Here is a 21,982-nt window from a genome sequence, read left to right as displayed (position 1 = left end):
TACCCTCCTCCTGTCGAAATGCTTAGAACATGGCCATGTCATAACCAACACCTTGTTCCATCAGAGAGACAAGTACAAGGCTTCATGGCAGCACCCTCGCTCCGAGCACTGACATTTGCTGGACTACGTCATTGTCCAAGCAAGGGACCTCAAGGACATCCGCATCACCCGTGCCATGACAGGAGCCGACGACTGCTGGACAGACCACCGCCTAATCCACTCTGTCATCTCCATCAATGTAGCCCCAAAACAGCGGTGGCAACAGAAACAATGCCGCAGGAAAATTAATGCTGGAGCACTCAAAGACCCAGCTAAGAAAGCCATTTTCAGCCTGTGCCTCACACCCAACCTGATGACTCCCAGTGATGCAGAGACACAGAGTGTCCACAGCATCTGGTCTGCACGCAAGGCCTCCATAATCAGCACCTGTGAAGAGACGCTCGGTCACTCGACCAGGAAACACCGACTGGTTCGACGAGAACTGACGTAAGAAAACTCACTAAGCACTTGGTTGAGTATAAAACAAAGCTTTAATCAACTGTTTCACAACTATGAGATTCTAGTTACATCACTAGTTAGACACACTAATAAGTCACAAGCGCAAGGCATTCCTGATCTGGAAACAGCAACTGAACTCAAGAGCAAGAAAGCAGCTCTACAGACGCCTGAAGGCCGAGGTCCAACAAAAAACTCGCGACTTAAAGAACAGATGGTGGGTGGAGAAAGTGCAGGAGATCCAGCAGCTAGCCAACAACCATTAGCTCCTGGATCTCCTGGTTGTGCTTGTCATGAATCTTATCATTCATGAAGAAATGACTCATGAAATAACACTGGGCGGCCAGCTGGTGGCGCTGTCCAAGGAGTATAAATACTTGGGCGTGGGCCCAGCTTGCCCAGGACGTTTTTGTAACCAGGAACTAGTGACGTGCATGGATTTTTTAATGCAGTCAAAACTGCCTACAGCCCAAGCACCCAAGGCCCTACACATCTGCGGGCCAAGAACGGAGATGTACTCATCAAGGACAGAGAGGCAGTCAGTGCCCGCTGGAAGGAGCACTTCGAAGATCTCCTTAACCGCGACTCTGTCTTCGACGCGAGTGGCCTCAACTCCATCCTGCAGCATGCTACCCGCCACCATCTCAGCACAACCCCAACCCGGCATGAGGTTGAAAAGGCCATCCGACAACTGAAGGACAACAAGGCCTCAGGAGCAGATGAATCCCCGCTGAGGCACTAAAGCATGGCGGAGAAGCACGACTGGTGCGAATTCATGAACTAATTTCTCTTATCTGGAAGGAGGAGAGCATGCCAGGGGATCTCAGAGACGCCGTAATTGTGACCATCTTCAAGAAAGGTGACAAGTCCGATTGCGGTAATTACAGAGGCGTTTCCCTGCTGTCTGCCACAGGGAAAGTCATCGCAAGAATCCTCCTCAATCGCCTTCTCCCAGTGGCCAAAGAGCTCCTCCCAGAGTCGCAATGCGGATTCCGCCCACTAAGGGGCACAATGGATATGATCTTCACCACACGTCAATTACAAGAGAAATGCAGGGAACAGCACCAGCCACTGTACATGGCCTTCTTTGATCTCACAAAGGCCGTTGACACTGTCAACTGTGAGGGATTATGGAGTGTCCTCCTCAAATTCGGCTGCCCTCAAAAGTTTGTCACCATCCTCTGCCTGCTTCACGACGACATGCAAGCCGTGATCCTGACCAACAGTTCCACCACAGACCCAATTCACGTATGGACCGGGGTCAAGCAAGGCTGTGTCATCACATCAACGCTCTTCTCGATCTTCCTTGCTGCAATGCTCCATCTCACCCTCAGTAAGCTCCCCACTGGAGTGGAGCTAATTTACAGAACAAATGGAAAACTGTTCAACCTCCGTCACCTCCAGTCCAGATCCAAGGTCGTCCTATCCTCTGTCATCGAATTACAGTATGCAGACGACGCTTGCATCTACGCTCACTCGGAGGTCAAACTCCAAACCATCGTCAACACCTTCACTGAAGCATACGAGAGCATGGGTCTTACACTAAACATCCGTAAGACAAAGGTCCTCTACCAACCTGCCCCCACCACACAGTGCTGCCCCCTGATTATCAAAATCCACAACAAGGCCTTGGACAATGTGGACCACTTTCCATACCTCGGGAGCCTACTGTCAACAAGGGCAGACGTCGACAATGAAGTCCAACACCGCCTTCAGTGTGCCAGTGCAGCCTTCGGTTGCCTGAGGAAGAGAGTGTTTGAAGACCAGGACCTCAAACCCGGCACTAAGCTCATGGTCTACAGAGCAACAGTGATACCCGCCATGCTGTATGCCTCAGAGACATGGACCATATACAGCAGGCACCTCAAAGTACTGGAGAGGTACCACCAACGCTGTCTCCGCAAGATCCTGCAAATCCATTGGCAGGATAGGCGCACCAATGTCAGTGTTCTTGCTCAGGCCAACATCCCCAGCATCGAAGCTTTGACCACGCTCGATCAGCTCTGATGGACGGGTCACATCGTCCACATGCCCGATACGAGACTCCCAAAACAAGCGCTCTACTCGGAGCTCCAGCAAGGCAAGAGAGCCCCAGGTGGGCAGAGGAAATGCTTCGAGGACACCCTCAAAGCCTCCTTGAAAAAGTGTAACATCCCCACCGACACCTGGGAATCCCTGGCCCAAGACCGCACAAAGTGGAGGAGAAGCATCTGGGAAGGCGCCGAACACCTCGAGTCTCTTCGCCGGGAGCAAGCGGAAGCCAAGCGCAGGCAGCGCAAATCAACCCAAGCAGTCCACCCACCCGCCCCTTCAAACACCATCTGCCCCACCTGTGACAGAGACTGTAGGTCCCACATTGGACTCATCAGTCACCTGAGAACTCATTTTTAATGTGGAAGCGTCATCCTCGGTTCCGAGGGACTGTCAAAGAAGAAGGAGGAGGAGCAGAGTGGAAACATTGTCGTACAGGGGATTCTATAATTAGAAGGATAGATAGATAGTCTTTACAGTCAGGATCGAGAGTCCCGAAGGGTGTATTGCCTTTCTGTTGTCAGGGTAAGGGACATCTCAAAATGGCTGGAAATGAATCTGGACACCAAATCCAGGGAGCACTTACATTGTGACACCAAATCCAGGGACCACTTACATTGTGACACCAAATCCAGGGACCACTTACATTGAGACTATAAATGGAAATCAGAGAGTCTCAGTATGGGGAATAGCCTTGATGGTGAAAACTGCTCTAGTGAGGGTGAAAGGCGGGTAATGGATGAAGATATGACGGTGGAATCAGATGGTGACAGGTTATTTTCAGAAGCCCTTTTCAGGCAGGCTGATGATTGGATGTAACCAGCCCAACACCTGGATCCGCCTGTTCCTGTCCCCAAATCCCAAAGTCTAATGTCCCTGATGTATTTTTTGGTGAGAATTGTAGAGATGTGAAAGAAGGGAGGAAATCAGGCTTGGGCCAGAAAGAATGTTCCTTGAATGAACAATTCATGAGGCTGTTTTGTGACTCGTCTGCGTGAGGTTAAAAAACATGAATTGAAAAAAGATGCGTCCAGTGACACCTGTGTTGTTAATAGTGGTTTCGAACCCTAATCACTAACTCCTAAGTCTAACCTCCAATTGACTACCCCCAACCGCTAGCCCCAATCATAACCAATAACCACTAGCCCCAACCACTAACCCCAATCCTAACCAATAACCACTAGCACCAACCACTAACCCCAATCCTAACCAATAACCACTAACCCCAACCACTAACCCAATCCTAACCAATAACCACTAGCCCCAACCACTAACCCCAATCCTAACCAATAACCACTAACCCCAACCACTAACCCCAATCCTAACCAATAACCACTAGCCCCAACCACTAACCCCAATCCTAACCAATAACCACTAACCCCAACCACTAACCCCAATCCTAACCAATAACCGCTAACCCCAACCACTAACCCCAATCCTAACCAATAACCACTAACCCCAACCACTAACCCCAATCCTAACCAATAACCGCTAGCCCCAACCACTAACCCCAATCCTAACCAATAACCGCTAACCCCAACCACTAACCCCAATCCTAACCAATAACCACTGGCCCCAACGACTAACCCCAATCCTAACCAATAACCACTAACCCCAACCACTGACCCCAATCCAAACCAATAACCACTAGCCCCAACGACTAACCCCAATCCTAACCAATAACCACTAGCCCCAACCACTAACCCCAATCCTAACCAATAACCACTAGCCCCAACCACTAACCCCTAAGCCTACACCCTAACCCCGGCCCTTAACAAAGGATCATTGACAGGGATCAATGGAGGAGCTAAAGACCTGATAATGGAAGTATTTGAAATAATTATCTCGATGAAAGAAACAGTGCAAGGTATGTTAGTAACAAAAATTAAATCAACTAGACCATCAAGCTCAGAAATTACTATTACAAAGATCAGAACATTTCAAAGGTTATCATTTGCAGTACGTGTGGAGGAGTTTTACTAACTCGAATCGACTCGAATCGACAAAGGGTAATACAGATACAGATGATAACAGATTTCAAAACTTATGCAAGATAGTTCTATAAAGCTATGGTTCAAAGGAATTGCAGCTGAGTGTACACTTTTGTGCTAACAAATAAACTGTAGCTTAACTTAAAACATTAAAGGAAACGTAATAATTAAATTAACATTCATTACCTGTGGTGATAAGCACTCCAGTCCCTGTGGTGTGCAGATGAGTGTACTCTTTTGTAGGGACCATAAACAAATAAACTGTAACTTAAAAAACTATTAAATGAAACTTAACAAATTAAATTAAAATTTAGTTGGCTGGGGTGATGATGCACTCTGGTCCCCGCAGCGCCCACCGGTCACGGAAGGCATCAAGCACGCCAGCAGACACCGCGTGCTCCATCTCCAGGGCCACTGGAAGAGAGGCAGGCAGTCGGGCCGAACGACCCCCTCGACCGCCCGCTGCCTGGACCAGTTGATGGCAGATGAGTGTAAGTGAGACACTACAGTTCATTCTATGACACCCACAAGTTGTGTACTCAAACGGAGCAAGTTTGGGGTTTGCTGTGGTAGAAGGCGAACGAGATGAGAACAGAAATAATCTAGAATAAGAAAAGGCCCAAAAATTAAACAGTCTGGAACAGAACATCAATTCGTCTTCTCTTATCATGGAGAAATCAAATATTTGACACAGTGTGTTTGAAACAAAGCTTATTTATTCACTGAAATAACAACAGAAAATGCTGGAAATACTCAGCAGGCCAGGCAGCATCCATGGAGAGAGAAACAGAGTTAACGTTTCAGGTCTGGGACCCTTCATCAGAACTGGAAAAAGCTGGAGATGTAACAGTTAAGGTAAGAGGCAGGAAAGATATCCTGGGTGGATCTGAAACACGAAGGGTGGAAGTTCAGTTGGAATCCACGTGGAATAAGTTGGAACCGGAGACAGTTGCTGAGGAAAGAGATGTGGCTGTAAAACCGAGTCTTGGAAAATGTTGTAAATGGGGATGGCAAAATCATACAGCATGAAAAATGGGAGCAGAGGTTAAAGTTTGAAATTGTTGAACTCACTGTTGAGTCCAGAAGGCTGTAAAGTGCCTAATCGAAAGATGAGGTGCTGTTCCTCGAGCTTTATTTATTCACTATTTATACAGAATATTAATCTCCAGCGCAGATACAGGGGTTATTAAGATCAGCAGAAACAAACCATAACTACTAGAATGAACATGGTTCAGTCCTCAATCCGATCACAGTAAATCATGTTCCATTCACTAATCTGGTCTTTCAATGGGGGCTTTTACCCAGCATTCCCCGTGGTGGACCACATGCCGCACCCGGCCTACAAGAGCCCAGTGCGCAGGCGCGGGAGGGGCCGGTCTAGTGAGCATGCGCAGTGCGTTACTGGAGAGGAACAGAAGTCGGGAGCGCAATGGTGCAGCGGGTAAGAATCGCGACGGAGGGGAGTAATGGACCAGTAGGTGGGTGGGGAGACTTCATAAACAACTCCTGCAGGAGGTAAGCCCTGAATAATAACCTGAAGATCCCGTGTTTGCAGTTGCGGGAATTTCTTCCCCTTACAGGCCCAGGTTAACGACAGCCATCTTTGTAAAGGAGGGCGGAAAGTTCAGTGCGACATCACCCTATGTGTGAGACAAAGAGCCATGTGCCCAATAAGGGGAATAAAGGCCCACAGCCTCCTCTGGCCCCAGGACCTGAACAAGGGACTGGAGAAACTCGCTGCCCTGCGGATCAGACAATCAGCCGGCTCTAGTCCCGCCCCTCGGGCTCCCCGATTGGTTGGAGGACCCGCGGCCGGCTCGCACCTCCAGCCCTGCCCCACTCGCTCCCTATTGGTCGGAAGCTCCCGTCAATCAGGCCGCGGACCCACGTCACGTGTCCCCGAGATCACGTACCCCGTCCAACTGATGCCATTCGGTCCGGGGCCTCGCGGACTCTCAGGTTTTTCTATTTCTCTTTATTCTCTCCCGATCCACCCCTCCCCCCAACCCTGCGCGATTCTCCACCCAATCGGAGCGGAGAAAACTCACTTTGCGTCACCGATCGCGATTCTGGAACCGACACCAAGGCCTTTCCCCGGAATGCACCGCGCCGACTCGGTCCGGCAGGATCCGAGTGCGCAGGTGCAGCTCCCAGTGGGGGAGGGGGTTGGTCTCCTCTGGGCATGCACAGTTATTACACTTGGTGACCGGGAGGGGTCGCTGTGCCGGACTCGGCCCAAACCGCCGTCCCGCGTGCGCATGCGCGGACTATCGTCTGTCAATCAACCAACCGCCAGAAGAGGTCGCTGGTGAGGCCAGTGAAGAAAGAAAGATTTGCATTTCTATAGCGCCTTTCACCACCACCGGACGTCCCAAAGCGCTTTACAGCCAATGAAGTACTTTTTGAAATAACAACAGAAAATACTGGAAATACTCAGCAGGTCAGGCAGCATCCGTGGAGAGAGAAACAGAGTTAACATTTCAGGTCTGGGACCCTTCATCAGAACTGGAAAAAGCTGGAGATGTAACAGATATTAAGCAGGTGCAGAGACAGCGGGGGGGGGGGGTAGGAGGGGAGGAAGGAATAGAAAGAACATACTGTGCTTAGGTAAGAGGCAGGAAAGATAAAATGTTGCAAATGGGAATGGTAAAATCATACTGCATGAAAAATGGGGGCAGGGATAATTATCTGAAATTGTTGAACTCGATATTGAGTCCGGCAGACTGCAAAGTGCCCAATCGAAAGATGAGGTGCTGTTCCTCGAGCTTACATTGAGCTTCATTGGAACAATGTAATAGGCCGAGGACAGAGATCAGAGTGGGAGTGAAGCGGTGAATTAAAGTGACAGGCGACCGGAAGCTCGGGGTCACCCTTACGGACTGAATGGAGGTGTTCCGCAAAGCAGTCGCCCAATCTGCGTTTGGTCTCCCCAATGTAGAGGAGACCACATCGTGAGCAGCGAATACAGTATCTTAAATTGCAAGTAGTACAAGTAAATCACTGTTTCACCTGGAAGGGGTGTTTGGGGCCCTGGACAGTGGGAAGGGAGGAGGTAAACGGGCATGTGTTGCATTTCCTGCACTTGCACGGGAAGGTGCCGGGTGAAGGAGAAGGGCTGTTGGGGGTGATTGAGGAGTGGACCAGGGTGTCGCAGATGGAGCGGTCCCTTCGGAATGCTGAAAGGGGAGGTGAGGGGAAGATGTGTTTGGTGGTGGGATCACATTGGAGGTGGCGGAAATGGCGGAGGATGATCTGTTGAATGTGGAGGCTGGTGGGGTGAAAGGTGAGGACAAGGGGAACCCTATAGTGGTTCTGGGAGGGAGGGGAAGGGGTGAGAGCAGAAGTACGGGAAATGGAACGGACACGGTCGAGGGCCGTGTCAACCACAGTAGAGGGGAATGCTCGGTTGTGGAAAAAGGAAGACATGTCGGAAGCACTGGTGTGGAAGGTGGCATCATCAGAACAGACGCGGCAGAGACAGAGAAACTGGGAGAATGGAATAGAGTCCTTACAGGAAGCGGGGTGGGAGGAAGTGTAGTCCAGGTAGCTGTGGGAGTCAGTGGGCTTGTAGTGGATGTTTGTCGAAAGCCGATCGCCAGAAATGGAGACGGAGAAGTCAAGGAAGGGTCGGAGATGGACCATGTGAAGGTGAGGGAAGGGTGGAAATTGTACTTTTTGAAGTGTAGTCACTGTTGTAATGTAAGAAACACGGAAGTCAATAAGCACACAGCAAGCTCCCACAAACAGCAATGTAATAATGACCAGATAATCTATCTTTTTGTTATGTTAATTGAGGGATAAACACATTGGCTAGGACACCGGGGATAATTGCCCTGCTCTTTCCCACATTACAACAGTGACTGCACTCAAAGTACCTCATTGGCTGTAAAGCATGAAAGCAATATATAAATACAAGTCTTTCTTTCTCGAAATAGTGCCATGGGATCTTTTACATCCACCTCAAAGAGCAGACAGGGCCTGAGTTTAACGTCTCATCCGAAAGACGGCACCTCCAACAGTGCAGCACTCCCTCAGCACTGTATTGGTGGAGCGTCAGCCTAGATTTTTGTGCTCAAGTCTCTGGAGTGGGACTTGAACCCACAACCTTATGCCTCAGAGGCGAGAGTGCTACCAACTGAGCCACTGGCTGACACTAAAGAACAAGCAGTTCTGACGAAAGGTCATTGACCTGAAATGTTAACTCTGTTTCTCTTTCCACAGATGCTGCCTGACCCGCTGAGTATTTCCAGCATTTTCTGTTTTTATTAAAGAAACGAGGGACTGATTGCTGACAGGAAGAATGTTGGGTCGTCCTGCGCATGCGCACCTCCCTGGCGGCTGAGGTGAAACACCAACTCACCCCCACCTGAGCCGTGCACACGTACCAGATGTTGCGGCTCCGCATGCGCGCCCGATGTTCCAACCACGGGGTTTTGTGTGCTGAGCAATCGCATTGCGGACCAATCGGGACGGGCGATTGTGGAGCAGGAGGGAGAGCGCGGGGGCCATGAGCACATGCGCGGGACTCAGTCAACAGAGCGCTTTCTGGAGCGCCGGGGCTTGTGGGTGTTACAGCCGCCATTACTATTGATCCTTTCAACCAACCTGTGCAGCAGCTGGGACCTGAAAATCAGCTTCACTGCCCCTAGGTTCGGAAAGGGGAAAATTAAACAACAGTTTGCCTCTGATCCTTTTCTGAACTCAATTTACAGGGTTATAGAAGTGGAGCAGTTACAGGCGGGAAGCTCAGACCAAACATCACATCAAGACCTGACAGAGTCGCTCGATTCATCCGGACCTGAATATCATCGGCCTTTGCACATGGAAGGAGAAAGCAGTGATCGCAGCGATGACAAACCGCACACGTGTTCGGTGTGTGGACGCGGATTCAGCCAATCGCCTGACCTGGTGAGACACATGCACCGTCACACTGGGGAGAAACCGGGTAAAGGTGGGGACGGCGGGAAGGGATACAGTTCCCCATCTGCATTGGAAGTTCAACGGCACAGTCGCACCAGGGACAGTCCATTCACCTGCTCTGTGCGTGGAAAGGGATTTGTTCGTTCATCCCACCTGCAAAACCACCAGCGACTTCACACTGATGAGAGACCATTTAAATGTTCTGACTGTGGGAAGAGCTTTAAAAGCCCCGGGGAACTGAAGCAACACCAGCTTGTTCACCCTGATGAGAGACCATTTCAGTGTCCTAACTGTGGGAAGAGCTTTAAAAGCCCCGGGGAACTGAAGCGACACCAGCTTGTTCACACTGGGGAGAGACCCTTTAAATGTTCTGAGTGTGGGAAGAGTTTTAAAAGCCCCCGGGAGCTCAAGCAACACCAACACCTACACACTGGGGAGAGGATATTCATCTGCTCCGAGTGTGGGGAGAGATTCACTCAGTCATCCAACCTCCAGACACACCAGCTTCTTCACACTGACGAGAGACCCTTTAAATGTTCTGACTGTGGGAAGAGCTTTAAAATCTCCCGGGAACTGAAGAGACACCAACACCTACACACTGGGGAGATGCCGTTCACCTGCTCCGAGTGTGGGAAGGGATTCGCTCGGTCCTCCAACCTGCTGGCACATCAGCGAGTTCACACTGGAGAGAGACCATTCACCTGCTCCGTGTGTGGGAAGGGATTCACTCAGTCATCCACCCTCCTGTCACACCAGCTTGTTCACACTGACGAGAGACCCTTTAAATGTTCTGACTGTGGGAAGAGCTTTAAAAGCTCGAAGAGCCTTAAGAGTCACCAGCGTGTTCACACTGATCATCAAATCTAACAGCACAGAAGGAGGCGAGTCAGCCCATCGTGTCTGTGCTGGCTCTTTGAAAGAGCTGTCCAATTTAGTCCCAAACCCCAGCTTTATTTCCAGAACTCTGCAAACTAGTCCTCTTCAAGTACACGTCCAATTACCATTTGAAAGTTCCTGTGGAACCTGATTCCAGCATCCTTTCAGATGGTGCGTTCCAGATCTTAACAACCCTCTGTGTGAAAACAATTCTCCTCATTTCCCTCTAGTTCTTTTAGCAACTATTTTAAATCTGTGACCTTTGGTTTACCAACCCACTTGCCAGAGTGAACAGTTTCTCCCTACTTGCTCGATCAAAACCCCTCATCATTTTGAACACCTCTATTAGGTCTCCTCTAAACCTTCTCTGCTCAAAGGGGAACAATCCCAGCTTCTCCAATCTCTCCACATAACTGAAGTCCCTCATCCCTGGTACCATCCTGGTCAACCTCCTCTGCACCCTCTCCAAGGCCTTGACATCCTTCCTAAAGTGTGGTGCCCAGAACTGTACACAAGACTCCAGCTGAGGCCAAAACCCTGCAGCTGTACAAAACCCTGGTTAGACCACACCTGGAGTACTGTGAGCAGTTCTGGGCACCACACCTTAGGAAGGATATATTGGCCTTGGAGGGAGTGCAGCGTAGGTTTACCAGAATGATACCCGGACTTCAAGGGTTGAGTTACAGGGAGAGATTACACAAATTAGGGTTGTATTCCCTGGAATTTAGAAGGTTAAGGTGTGATCTGATCGAAGTTTTCAGGATATTAAGGGGAACAGATAGGGTAGACAGAGAGAAACTATTTCCGCTGGTTGGGGATTCTAGGACTGGGGGCATAGTCTAAAATTTGGAGCCAGACCTTTCAGGAGTGAAATTAGGAAACACTTCTACACACAAAGGGTGGTAGAAGTTTGGAACTCTCTTCCGCAAACGGCAATTGATGCGAGATCAATTGTTAATTTTAAATCTGAGATTGATAGGTTTTTGTTACCCAAAGGTATTAAGGGATATGGGCCAAAGGCAGGTGTATGGAGTTAGGTCACAGATCAGCCATGATCTCACTGAATGGCGGAACAGGCTCGAGGGGCTGAATGGCCTCCTCCTGTCCTATGTTCCTAACTAGTGATTTGTACAGGTTCAGTCTAACTTCCTTGTTTTTGTATTCAATGGCCCTATTTGCAAAGCCAAGTATCCCATACGCTTTCTGAACCGCCTCACCAACTTGCCGTGGCACTTTCAAAGATTTGTGAATATGCACCCCCAGGTCCCTCTGCTCTTGCACCCCCTCAAAATAGTCCCATTTCGATTATACGGCCTCTCCCTGTTGTTTCTCCCAAAGTGTATCACTTCACACTTATCCTCATTTAATTTCATCTGCCTTGTGCCTGCTCATTTCACAGTCTGTCTCTGCCCTTCTGAAGTCTGCTACTACTATGCTCACTATTTATTACATTGCCAAGTTTTGTATCATCCGTAAACTTCAAACTTGTACACCTATACCCAAGTCCAGGTCAGTTATATATAAGAACAAAATCAATGGTCCTAATCCCGACCCCTGGGGGAACCCACTGCATACTTCCCTCCAGTCAGAAAAGCATCCCTCAGCACTGCTCACTGTCTCCTCTCCCTTAGCCAATTATATACCCAAATTACCATCAGCCCTTTAATTCCCTGTGCTTCTATTTTCCGAGTAAGTCTCTTATGTGGTACTTTATCAAATGCCTTTTGAAAGTCCATATATACAACATCTGCTGCACTACCTTCATCAACACTCTGTTACTTCATCAAATAACTCAATCAGGTTAGTCAGACATGATTTACCTTTAACAAATCCATACTGGCTGTCCCTTATTAACCCATGCTTCTCCAAGTGAGAATTAATTTTGTCCTTGACAATGGTCACTAGTCGTTCACCCATCACTGACATTAGACTGATTGGCCTGTAGTTACCAGGTTTATCCCTCTTCTCTTTTTTAAACAGGGTGTAACATTTGCAATCCTCCAGTCTTCTGGCACCAGTCCCATGTATCTGAGGGAGATTGAAAGATTGTGGTCAGAGCTTCTGCTATCTCCACCCTAGCTTCCCTCAGCAATCTAGGATGCATCCCATCTGGACCGGGTGACTTGTTAACTTTGAGTGATGACAACCTATTTAGCACCTCCTTTCTATCTAGTTTTATCCAATTTCTCTACTCCCCCTTCCTCTACTGCAACATTAACTTCATCCTCTTCTTTTGTGAAGACAGATGCTAAGTACTCATTCAGTACCTCAGCCACGCCCTCTGCCTCCGTATGATGAGCTCCTATTTGGTCGCTAATCGGCCCCACCATTCCTTTAAATATCCTTTTACTTTTCATATGTTTATAAAAGATTTTGGGGTTCCCTTTTACATTACCCACTAATCTTTTCTTGTATTCTCTCCCTTGTGGCTCAGTGGGTAGCACATTTGCCTCTGAGTCAGAAGGTTGTGGGTTCTAGTCCCACTCCAGGGACTTAAGCACATAAAGCTAGGCAGCCACTGCAGTGTTGAGGGAGTGCTGCACTGTTGGAGGTGCTGCCTTTCTGATGAGACTTTAAACTGAGGTCCCGTCTGCTCTCTCAGGTGGATGTGAAAGATCCCATGGCACTATTTTGAAGACGAGTAGGGGAGTTATCCCCGGTGTCCTGGCCAATATTTATCCCTCAACCAACATAACAAAAACATTGCTGTTTGTGGGAGCTTGCTGAGCGCAAATTGGCTGCTGTGTTTCCCACATTACAACTGTGACTTTGAGATGTCTGGTGGTCGTGAAAGGCGCTATATAAATGCAAGTCTTTTTTTCATATATCCTTTTTCAATTTCCCCCCACTCTCTCTATTCTCCTGGTTTTTGACTGTATTCTGTACCTGACATTTTTCGTAAACCTCCTTTTTCTGTTTTATTCTAACCTCTACATCCTTTGTCATCCAGGGAGCTCAAGCTTTGGACGCCCCATCTTTCCTCCTTATGGGAATATGCTTGGTTTGTACCCGGTGTCAAATTTTGTTTTATAACGTGAAGTGCGTTGGGAGTTTTTTCAACATTATATAAATACAAGTTGTTGTTATTGACTGAAACTAACAAATTCTCCACAGGGAAAATAACAGCATTTTTACTCCCAAATATTAAATATTTTGTTCCACGAAGTTTATCTGCTTTTATTGATGAATTTGAAAAGTCTCAATTAAAACCAGAGCCAGTGTGTTGTGAGACAAAGAGCCTTGTGTCCAATAAGGGGAATAAAGGCCCACAGCCTCCCCTGGCCCCGGGCCCTGAACAAGGGACTGGAGAAACTCGCTGCCCTGCGGATCAGACAATCAGCCGGCGCTGGTCCCGCCCCTCGGGCTCCCCGATTGGTTGGAGGACCCGCCACCCACTCGCTCCTCCAGCCCCGCCCCACTCTCCCTATTGGTCGGAAACTCCCGTCAATCACCCGGGTAGTGTGAGCTGAGCATGCGCAGACCTTGGCAGCAGTCTCTGACACATCAGGTGAGAGAGCTCAGGGAGCGGGTTCATGAACCCCGGGGGGACGCGGGCTGCTCACACCCCGAGCTTAGGGAGTGGGTTCATGAACCCCGGGGGGACGCGGGCTGCTCACACCCCGAGCTCAGGGAGCGGGTTCATGAACCCCGGGGGAGGCTGCGAGATTCTCAGCAGCTCAGCTCTGCTCGGTGCTGTGTGAACGGGCTGCTCCACACCCCGGCTGCTCACGGGGAATGCCAGTGCAGAGGGCCCAGTGCAGAAGGCCCAAGGTGGAAGACCCAGAGGAGAGTGTCCTAGGCGGTAGGCCCAGCACGGAGGACCCCAGGTGGGGGGCCTAGGGCGGAGCGGCTGGTCGACAGTAGCGGAGTCGGGAGATGCTGTGGGTGAGCATGCTGCACGGTTTCTAAAGTTGAAGAACGGTCTCCGGCCCGAATGAGTTCCAGCGGCCCCGTCTGTGCTCCGTTTGGTGGCAGCTGTGAGGCTTTGTTTCGGTGATCGGATCGGGTTTGTGCGCCGCCATTTGGTGGAGGAAAGACAGACTGTTCCCATCTATAGTATGGTGCTTGAACAGCCATAAGATGGGAAAAGAGAATAGGAAAAAAGGAAAATAAAAGATAAAAAGCAAAACAAAGTAATATCGGTGAGGAATAACGAATGTCTTGATGGCTGGGTCCTGTGAGTGATAACAGCAAGAAGAAGGGAATTTGAGTAGTCGTTTTCCTCTTTTACGGGATTTGAGAAAGTTGTCGGCTTCTTTTCTGTGGAAAGGTTGAAGACTGTGGACAAGGATCATGACATTATATGGTTAGATAACATCAAGTGAAGACGAGGAGTTATTAGAGTGCCAATAGGACTGGTGTAGAAATGGTATTTACTTGTTTTGTTGAAGAAGTTTCGGGTTTCTGGTTAAAAGTAGTTTACTTGAAGTTTTAATTGATTTCTGATATGGTTGTGGGATTTTGTATATTGTGGTGTTATTTAGTGTTAAAGCCTTCCTTAATGTACGAACGATCGAACGAACGAACGCTCAAGTGAATGCACACATGCGGACACAAATAATACGCACGTACACACGCATACACAATGGAACTTACGTTCAACCGAATGAAGGGCCTTCGCTCCCCAGGATGAAGGCCGGCATCCTATTGGGTGAGGGTGAGGCCTGTCTGGACAGATGAACGAACGCGCACACACACGCAGACATGTACAATGGAATTTACACTTGAGCGAATGAACGAACGGAGGAATGAATGACTGAATGATTGAGCGATGCCAGTAGGACTGGTGTATACGGGTTCTTTCTTTTCTTGGTTTATTAAATAGTGGCAGTTTGTACTGTAAACATTATTGATTTACCTGTAAAAATTTATTATTGTATTTATATTGTTGACCATGAAGCAGTTTTTGAGGCTTTATCCTTTTAATTGTGGTCAATGAATGTAATGGATTTACTATGTAATTGATGAGTTGTATAAGTACTGTTGTACTTGAATGTTAAAATGAAAAAATAAACCCCGGGGAGACGCGGGCTTCACACACCCCGAGTGCGGCCCCAGGCCCGATTATAAGAGCAGTGAACATTATCCGCCCCCACCCGCGGGTTCTCGTTTCGCTCCGGCCCGAATCTCAACAAAGCGCCAAACTCTGGGACAGACAGGAAGTGAGTCAGGGAGCGTCTGTAAATGAAGGAGAAATGCTGACTGGTCAGGGAGCATCTGTAAATGAAGGAGAAATAGGGACTGGTCAGGGAGCGTCTCTAAATAGAGGAGAAATGGTGACTGGCCAGGGAGCGTCTGTAAATGAAGGAGAAATGCTGACTGGTCAGGGAGCATCTGTAAATGGAGGAGAAATAGGGACTGGTCAGGGAGCGTCTCTAAATAGAGGAGAAATGGTGACTGGCCAGGGAGCGTCTGTAAATGAAGGAGAAATGCTGACTGGTCAGGGAGCATCTGTAAATGGAGGAGAAATGGTGACTAGTCAGGGAGCGTCTGTAAATAGAGGAGAAATGGTGACTGGTCAGGGAGCGTCTGTAAATGGAGGAGAAATGGTGACTAGTCAGGGAGCGTCTGTAAATAGAGGAGAAATGGTGACTGGTCAGGGAGCGTCTGTAAATGGAGGAGAACTGGAGACTGGTCAGGGAGCGTCTGTAAATGGAGGAGAAATGGTGATTGGCCAGGGAGTGCCTGTAAATGGAGGAGAAATGGTGACTGGCCAGGGAGCGTCTGTAAATGGAGGAGAAATGGTGACTAGTCAGGGAGCGTCTGTAAATAGAGGAGAAATGGTGACTGGTCAGGGAGCGTCTGTAAATGGAGGAGAACTGGAGACTGGTCAGGGAGAAATCATTCAGCATTTTTTTGGGGGTTGGTTTGTGTGAACAAATGTATCAGTGATTTTAATGCGACTCTTTCTGTGTCCCAGCTCCTGTAAATACTGCTGGAAAGGGGCCGGACTCTCAGGAGACTCCACACTGCTGCCTGCTCGTGTGTCAGTGATCTCCCATCAGATTAATGTGCTTCTGCTGTCTGTGTGTTTAATAAAGTGCCCGAAGCCCTCACTGTAACACTCCCACATATCCCACCTGCAATGTAATGTCCGTGCTGTGTGCTTCCTGTCCAATATCCCCCTGATCCCAGGCTCTCCTGTTACACCAACTCGGTATAATGGGACAAGAAGTGCCAGCTCAAGAGATTCCCAAATCGGCGACGGAATGAAAGGTTCAGACACGTGGAATGTTAATCTTACACAATGTGTGAGATGCTGAGCACCCGCCCAACATTTCACCACCACACCTTTTAAATAGTTTCTTCAATCTCTCTTCTGAAGCCATGGTTTTGTGACAGTCAGGTGGGTGAAAAAACTGGGATTGGAGGAGAATACCATGGGGTTTGTTTTCAGGAGAGGGAGGAGGGAGAGTGTGTGGGACCGGGATTTACAGCTTTAGGAGTAAGAACAAACAATGTTCCACAGAAACTAAAATTGTCTGTTCTGAATTTCTATCCTGTACTTACAATGCTGCCTTTTATAAACTCCTTTTACAGGCTGTTGGAAGGGGAGGATTTGCAGACAGGAAACTCAAACCAAACATCACTTCAAGATCTGACAGTCACTCAGTTCACAGGACCTGAATAACACTGGCCTTTGAACATAGAATGAGAAATGTTTTAACCAGTTTCACAGCCTGAAAAAACATCACACTGTTCACAGCGGTGAGAAACCGTACATGTGTTCTGTGTGTGAACGAGGCTTCAACCGATCATCCAACCTGGAGAGACACAAGGACACCCGCACCACGGTGAAACCGTGGAAATGTGGGGACTGTGAGAAGGGATTCAATTACCCATCCCAGCTGGAAGCTCATCGACGCAGTCACACTGGGGAGAGGCCGTTCACCTGCACCTTGTGTGGGAAGGGATTCACTCAGTCATCCAACCTGCTGGCACACCAGCGAGTTCACACTGGGGAGAGGCCGTTCACCTGCACCTTGTGTGGGAAGGGATTCACTCAGTCATCCAACCTGCTGACACACCAGCGAGTTCACAACTGACTGCAGGGGTTGGATTCTGCTGTTATTGCTGCTGTTGCTCACATCCAGGCCTCAACCATGCTCATTCTGACAGTTGGAGTTTGTTTCTTCTGATGTCAATAACTCCTGTAACTGGGCTGGAGTTTAATATTCTGGCTATATGTTAAATAGATCAGCTTTGTTTTAAACATGTTGTTGTAGATTTTTCTCTTTCCCACCTGAGTGTTTAGCATCACCTGGCTGGAGCTCAGAAAGGACAATCTGGGGGAGGATCGTACGGCGGGAACAGAACTCCAGCCTGGACACAGTCCTTCAGGGCCACACTGAGAGGGGCAAACGGCACTTTGGTCTTTCTCGTCTTCTCGGGTGAATTTCTCGCGTGTTCAGGATAATTTTCTGCAACAATATGTTCTAGAACCAACAAGGGGGCAGGCCATATTAGATTTAGTAATGTACCAGATTTAGTGAACAGCCTCACGGTGAGTGAACATTTATCTAACAGCGATCATAACGTGATCGAGTTCCACATAATGTTTGAAAGGGAGAAATGCGAAACAGCTACTAAGATTCTAGTGTTAGTTCAGGGCAACTTCAACAGGATGAGACAGAGACTGTCCACAGTAAACTGGGGAAATCTGTTAATGGGTAAAACGACAGAAGATCAGTGGGAGATGTTCAAAAAATAATTTACGGTGATACAGAACCAGCTTCTACCCCCGAGGGGCAAGAGCTCTACTTACCTAAAAACCCCAGCCATGGACGACTAAAGAGAGAAGGGACAACATCAAACTAACAGAACAAGTACACAGAAATACAATAAATAGCACAAATCCTGGTGATTGGGAGAAATACAAAGAACAACAAAGGGTGACAAAACAGAGAGCAAGAGCTACAAAAAGGGAGTATGAAAAGAAACTTGTAAGGATTATCAAATTCAACACAATTTTTATTACAATTATCTAAGGAAAAAAATGGTGATCAGGAGCAATGTGGGCCCCTTGAAAACTGATAATGGTGACATTGTAAATGATAATAAAAAGGCGGACATGTTGAATAATTATTTTGCGTCAGTATTTACAGAGTGGAAGAGGATAGCATGCCGGACATCCCAAGGAAACTAATATTGAATCAGGGACGGGGACTCACCAAAATAACAGTAATGAAGAAAATAATGGCACTAAAGAGTAACAAATCCCCAGGACCACATGGTTTCCAAGCCAAGGGTTTAAAGGAAGTAGGTGAGAACATTGCAGATGCCCAAACTATAATCTTCCAACGTTCTCTCGATTTGGTAACCATTTCATCAGATTTGAAAATTGCGCATGTCACTCCGCTATTTCAGAATGGTGAGAGAGGGAAACCAGGGAATTAGAGACCAGTTAGCTTAACATCTGTTGTTGGGAAATTACTAGAGTCTATAATTAAGGACAGGGTGACTGAACACCTTGAAAATTTTCAGCAGATTAGAGAGAGCCAGCATGGATTTGTGAAAGGTCGGTCATGCCTGCTGAACCTGATTGAATATTTTGAAGAGGTGATTGAAGTAGACAGGGGAATGTCTATGGATGTTAGTTATATGGACTTCCAGAAGGTATTTAATAAAGTCCCTTATAAGAGTCTGTTAGCTAAAGTTGAAGCCCATGGAATTGGCTGAGTAGCGGGAGACAGAGAGTGGGGATGATGGGCAGGGACTCTAATTGGCAGGATGTGACTAACGCTGTCCAGCAAGGGTCTGTGTTGGGGCCTCAACTATTCACTGTATTTATTAATGCCTTAGATGATGGGACAGAAAACCACATATGCAAGTTGCCGATGACACAAAGATAGGTAGCATTGTAGGCAGTGTAGATGGAAGCATAAAATTAGAGAGATATTAATACATTAAGTGAATGGGCAAAACTGTGGCAAATGGATTTCAATGTAGGCAAATGTGAGGTCATCCACTTTGGACCTAAAAAGGATAGAGCAGAGTACTTTCTAAATGGTGAAAAGCTAAAACAGCGGAGATCCAACGAGACTTGAGGATCCAGGTACATAGATCATTAAAATGTCATGAACAGGTGCAGAAAATAATCAGAAAGGCTAATGGAATGCTGGCCTTTATATCTCGAGGACTTGAATACAAGTGGGTAGAAGTTACACTACAGCTATACAAAGCCCTGGTTAGACCACACCTGGAGTACTGAGAGCAGTTCTGGGCACCACACCTTGGGAAGGATATGTTGGCCTTGGGAGGAGTGCAGCGTAGGTTTACCAGAATGATACCTGGATTCCAGGGGTTAAATTACAAGGAGAGATTAAACAAATTAGGGTTGTATTTCCTGGAATTTAGAAGGTTAAGAGGTGATTTGATTGAAGTTTTCAAGATATTAAGGGGAACTGATAGAGAGAATCTATTTCTGCTGGTTGGGGAGTCTAGGACTGGGGGACCGAATGTAAAAATTCGAGCCAGACCTTTCAGGAGTGAAGTTAGGACATACTTCTACACACAAAAGGTGTTAGAAGTTTGGAACCCTCTTCCACAAACAGCAGTTGATGCTCGGTCAATTGTTAATTTTATATCTGGGATTGATAGATTTGTGTTAACCAAAGGTATTAAGGACTATGGGGTAAAGGCGGGTATATGGAGTAAGATCTCATTGAATGGTGGGCAGGCTCGAGGGGCTGAATGGCCTACTCCTGTTCCTATGTTGCCAAGCTCTGGAATTTCATTCCTAAACCTTGCCACCTCTCTGCCACTCTTTCCTCCTTTAAGATACTCCTTAAAACCTACCTCTTTGACCAAGATTTTGGTTACCTGCCCTAATATCTCCTTATATGACTCGCTGTCAAATTTTGTTTGAAAATGTTCCTGTGAAGCAACATGGGATGTTTACTATGTTAAAGGCACCATATAAATGTAAGTTATTGTCTGTGACCACTTACACTTTGATACCAAATCCAGGGACCACTTACACTGAGACACCAAATCCAGGGACCACTTATACTGAGACACCAAATCCAGGGACCACTTACACTGTGGCACCAAATCTAGGGACCACTTACACTGAATGGCAATAGATTGAGAGAAGGGGAAGTGCAAAGAGACCTGGGTGTTATTGTGCACCAGTCGCTGAAGGTAAGCATGCAGGTGCAGCAGGCGGTTAAGAAGGCAAATGGTATGTTGTCCTTTGTAGCGAGAGGGTTTGAGTACAGGAACAAGGATGTCTTGCTACAGTTGTACAGGGCCTTGGTGAGACTGCACCTTGAGTATTGTGTGCAGTTTTGGTCACCTTACCTGAGGAAGGACGTTCTTGCCATGGAGGGAGTGCAGCGAAGATTCACCAGGCTGATACCTGGGATGGCAGGAATGACGTATGAGGAGAGATTGTGTCAATTGGGCTTATACTCACGAGTTCAGAAGATTGAGAGGGGATCTCATCGAAACCTATAACATTCTGGCAGGTCTGGACAGATTAGATGCAGGAAGGATGTTTCTGATGGCCGGGGAGTCCAGAACCAGGGGTCATAATCTAAGGATAAGGGGTGAGCCATTTAGGACTGAAATGAGGAGGAATTTCTTCACCCAGAGAGTGGTGAACCTGTGGAATTCTCTGCCACAGAGGGCGGTGGAGGCCAGTTCATTAAATATATTCAAGAAAGAGTTGGATATATTTCTTGAGGCTAAAGGGATCAAGGGATATGGGGAGAAGGCAGGGACAGGGTACTGAAATTGGATGATCAGCCATGATCTCATTGAATGGCAGAGCAGGCTCGAAGGGCCGAATGGCCTACTCCTGCTCCTATCTTCTATGTTTCTATGAATCTATGAGGCTATACATGGGAATCAGAGAGCCTCAGTGTGGAGAATGGTCATGGTGGTGAAACCAGCTCTAGTGAGGGTGAAAGGCGGGTAATGGATGAAGATATGATGGTGGAATCAGATGGTGATTGGTGGGGCCTGATGACAGGTTATTGTCAGAAGCTCTTTTCAGGCAGGCTGATGACTGGATGTAATCTGCACAATACCTGGATCCGCCTGTTCTTGTCCAAAATCACAAAGTCGAATGTCCGTGATGTCTATTTCTGTGAGAATTGTAGAGATGTGAAAGAAGAGAGGAAATCAGGCTCGGGCCAGAAAGAAGGTTCCTTGAATGAACAATTCATGAGGCTGTTTTGTGACTCGTCTGCGTGAGGTTCAGAAACACGAAATGGAAAAGGACGCGTCCAGTGACACTGGCGTTGTCAATAGTGGTTTCTAACCTTAATCACTATTTCCTAAGCCTAATAGCCTATCGACTACCCCCAAGCACTGGCCCCAATCCTGACCACTAACCCCAATCCTAACCAATAACCACGAGCCCCAACCACTAACCCCAATCCTAACTAATAACCAGTAGCCCCAACCACTAACCCCAATCCTAGCCAATAACCACTAGCCCCAACCACTAACCCCAATCCTAACCAATAACCATGAGCCCCAACCACTAACCCCAATCTTAACCAATAACCACTGGCCCCAACCACTAACCCCAATCCTAACCAATAACCACTAGCCCCAACCACTAACTCCAATCCTAACCAATAACCACTAGCCCCAACCACTAACCCCAATCCTAACCAATAACCACGAGCCCCAACCACTAACCCCAATCCTAACCAATA

The 21,982-nt window shown here is 47.8% G+C and overlaps 2 protein-coding genes across 2 annotated transcripts in view; both read left to right on the top strand.

The window, feature by feature from the left end:
- The window catches only part of LOC147118490 (uncharacterized), a 68,145-nt gene that overhangs the window by 31,005 nt on the left and 15,158 nt on the right, over positions 1-21,982 (top strand). The window contains exon 2 of the mRNA XM_085984454.1: positions 17,197-17,347. Within this exon, the coding sequence (XP_085840580.1) occupies positions 17,197-17,347 (151 nt within the window). The remainder of the gene's footprint in view (positions 1-17,196; positions 17,348-21,982) is intronic.
- LOC147118491 (uncharacterized) lies at positions 9,435-10,304 on the top strand. The gene has a single exon (XM_085987021.1). It carries the CDS (start codon positions 9,435-9,437, stop codon positions 10,302-10,304), a length of 870 nt encoding a protein of 289 aa, XP_085843147.1.

Source organism: Somniosus microcephalus, chromosome 4 (genome assembly GCF_052327205.1).
Source record: "Somniosus microcephalus isolate GS21.2 chromosome 4, FLI_Smic_1.0, whole genome shotgun sequence".
NCBI lineage: Eukaryota > Metazoa > Chordata > Chondrichthyes > Squaliformes > Somniosidae > Somniosus > Somniosus microcephalus.
This window is presented reverse-complemented; position numbering and strand designations above follow the sequence as displayed.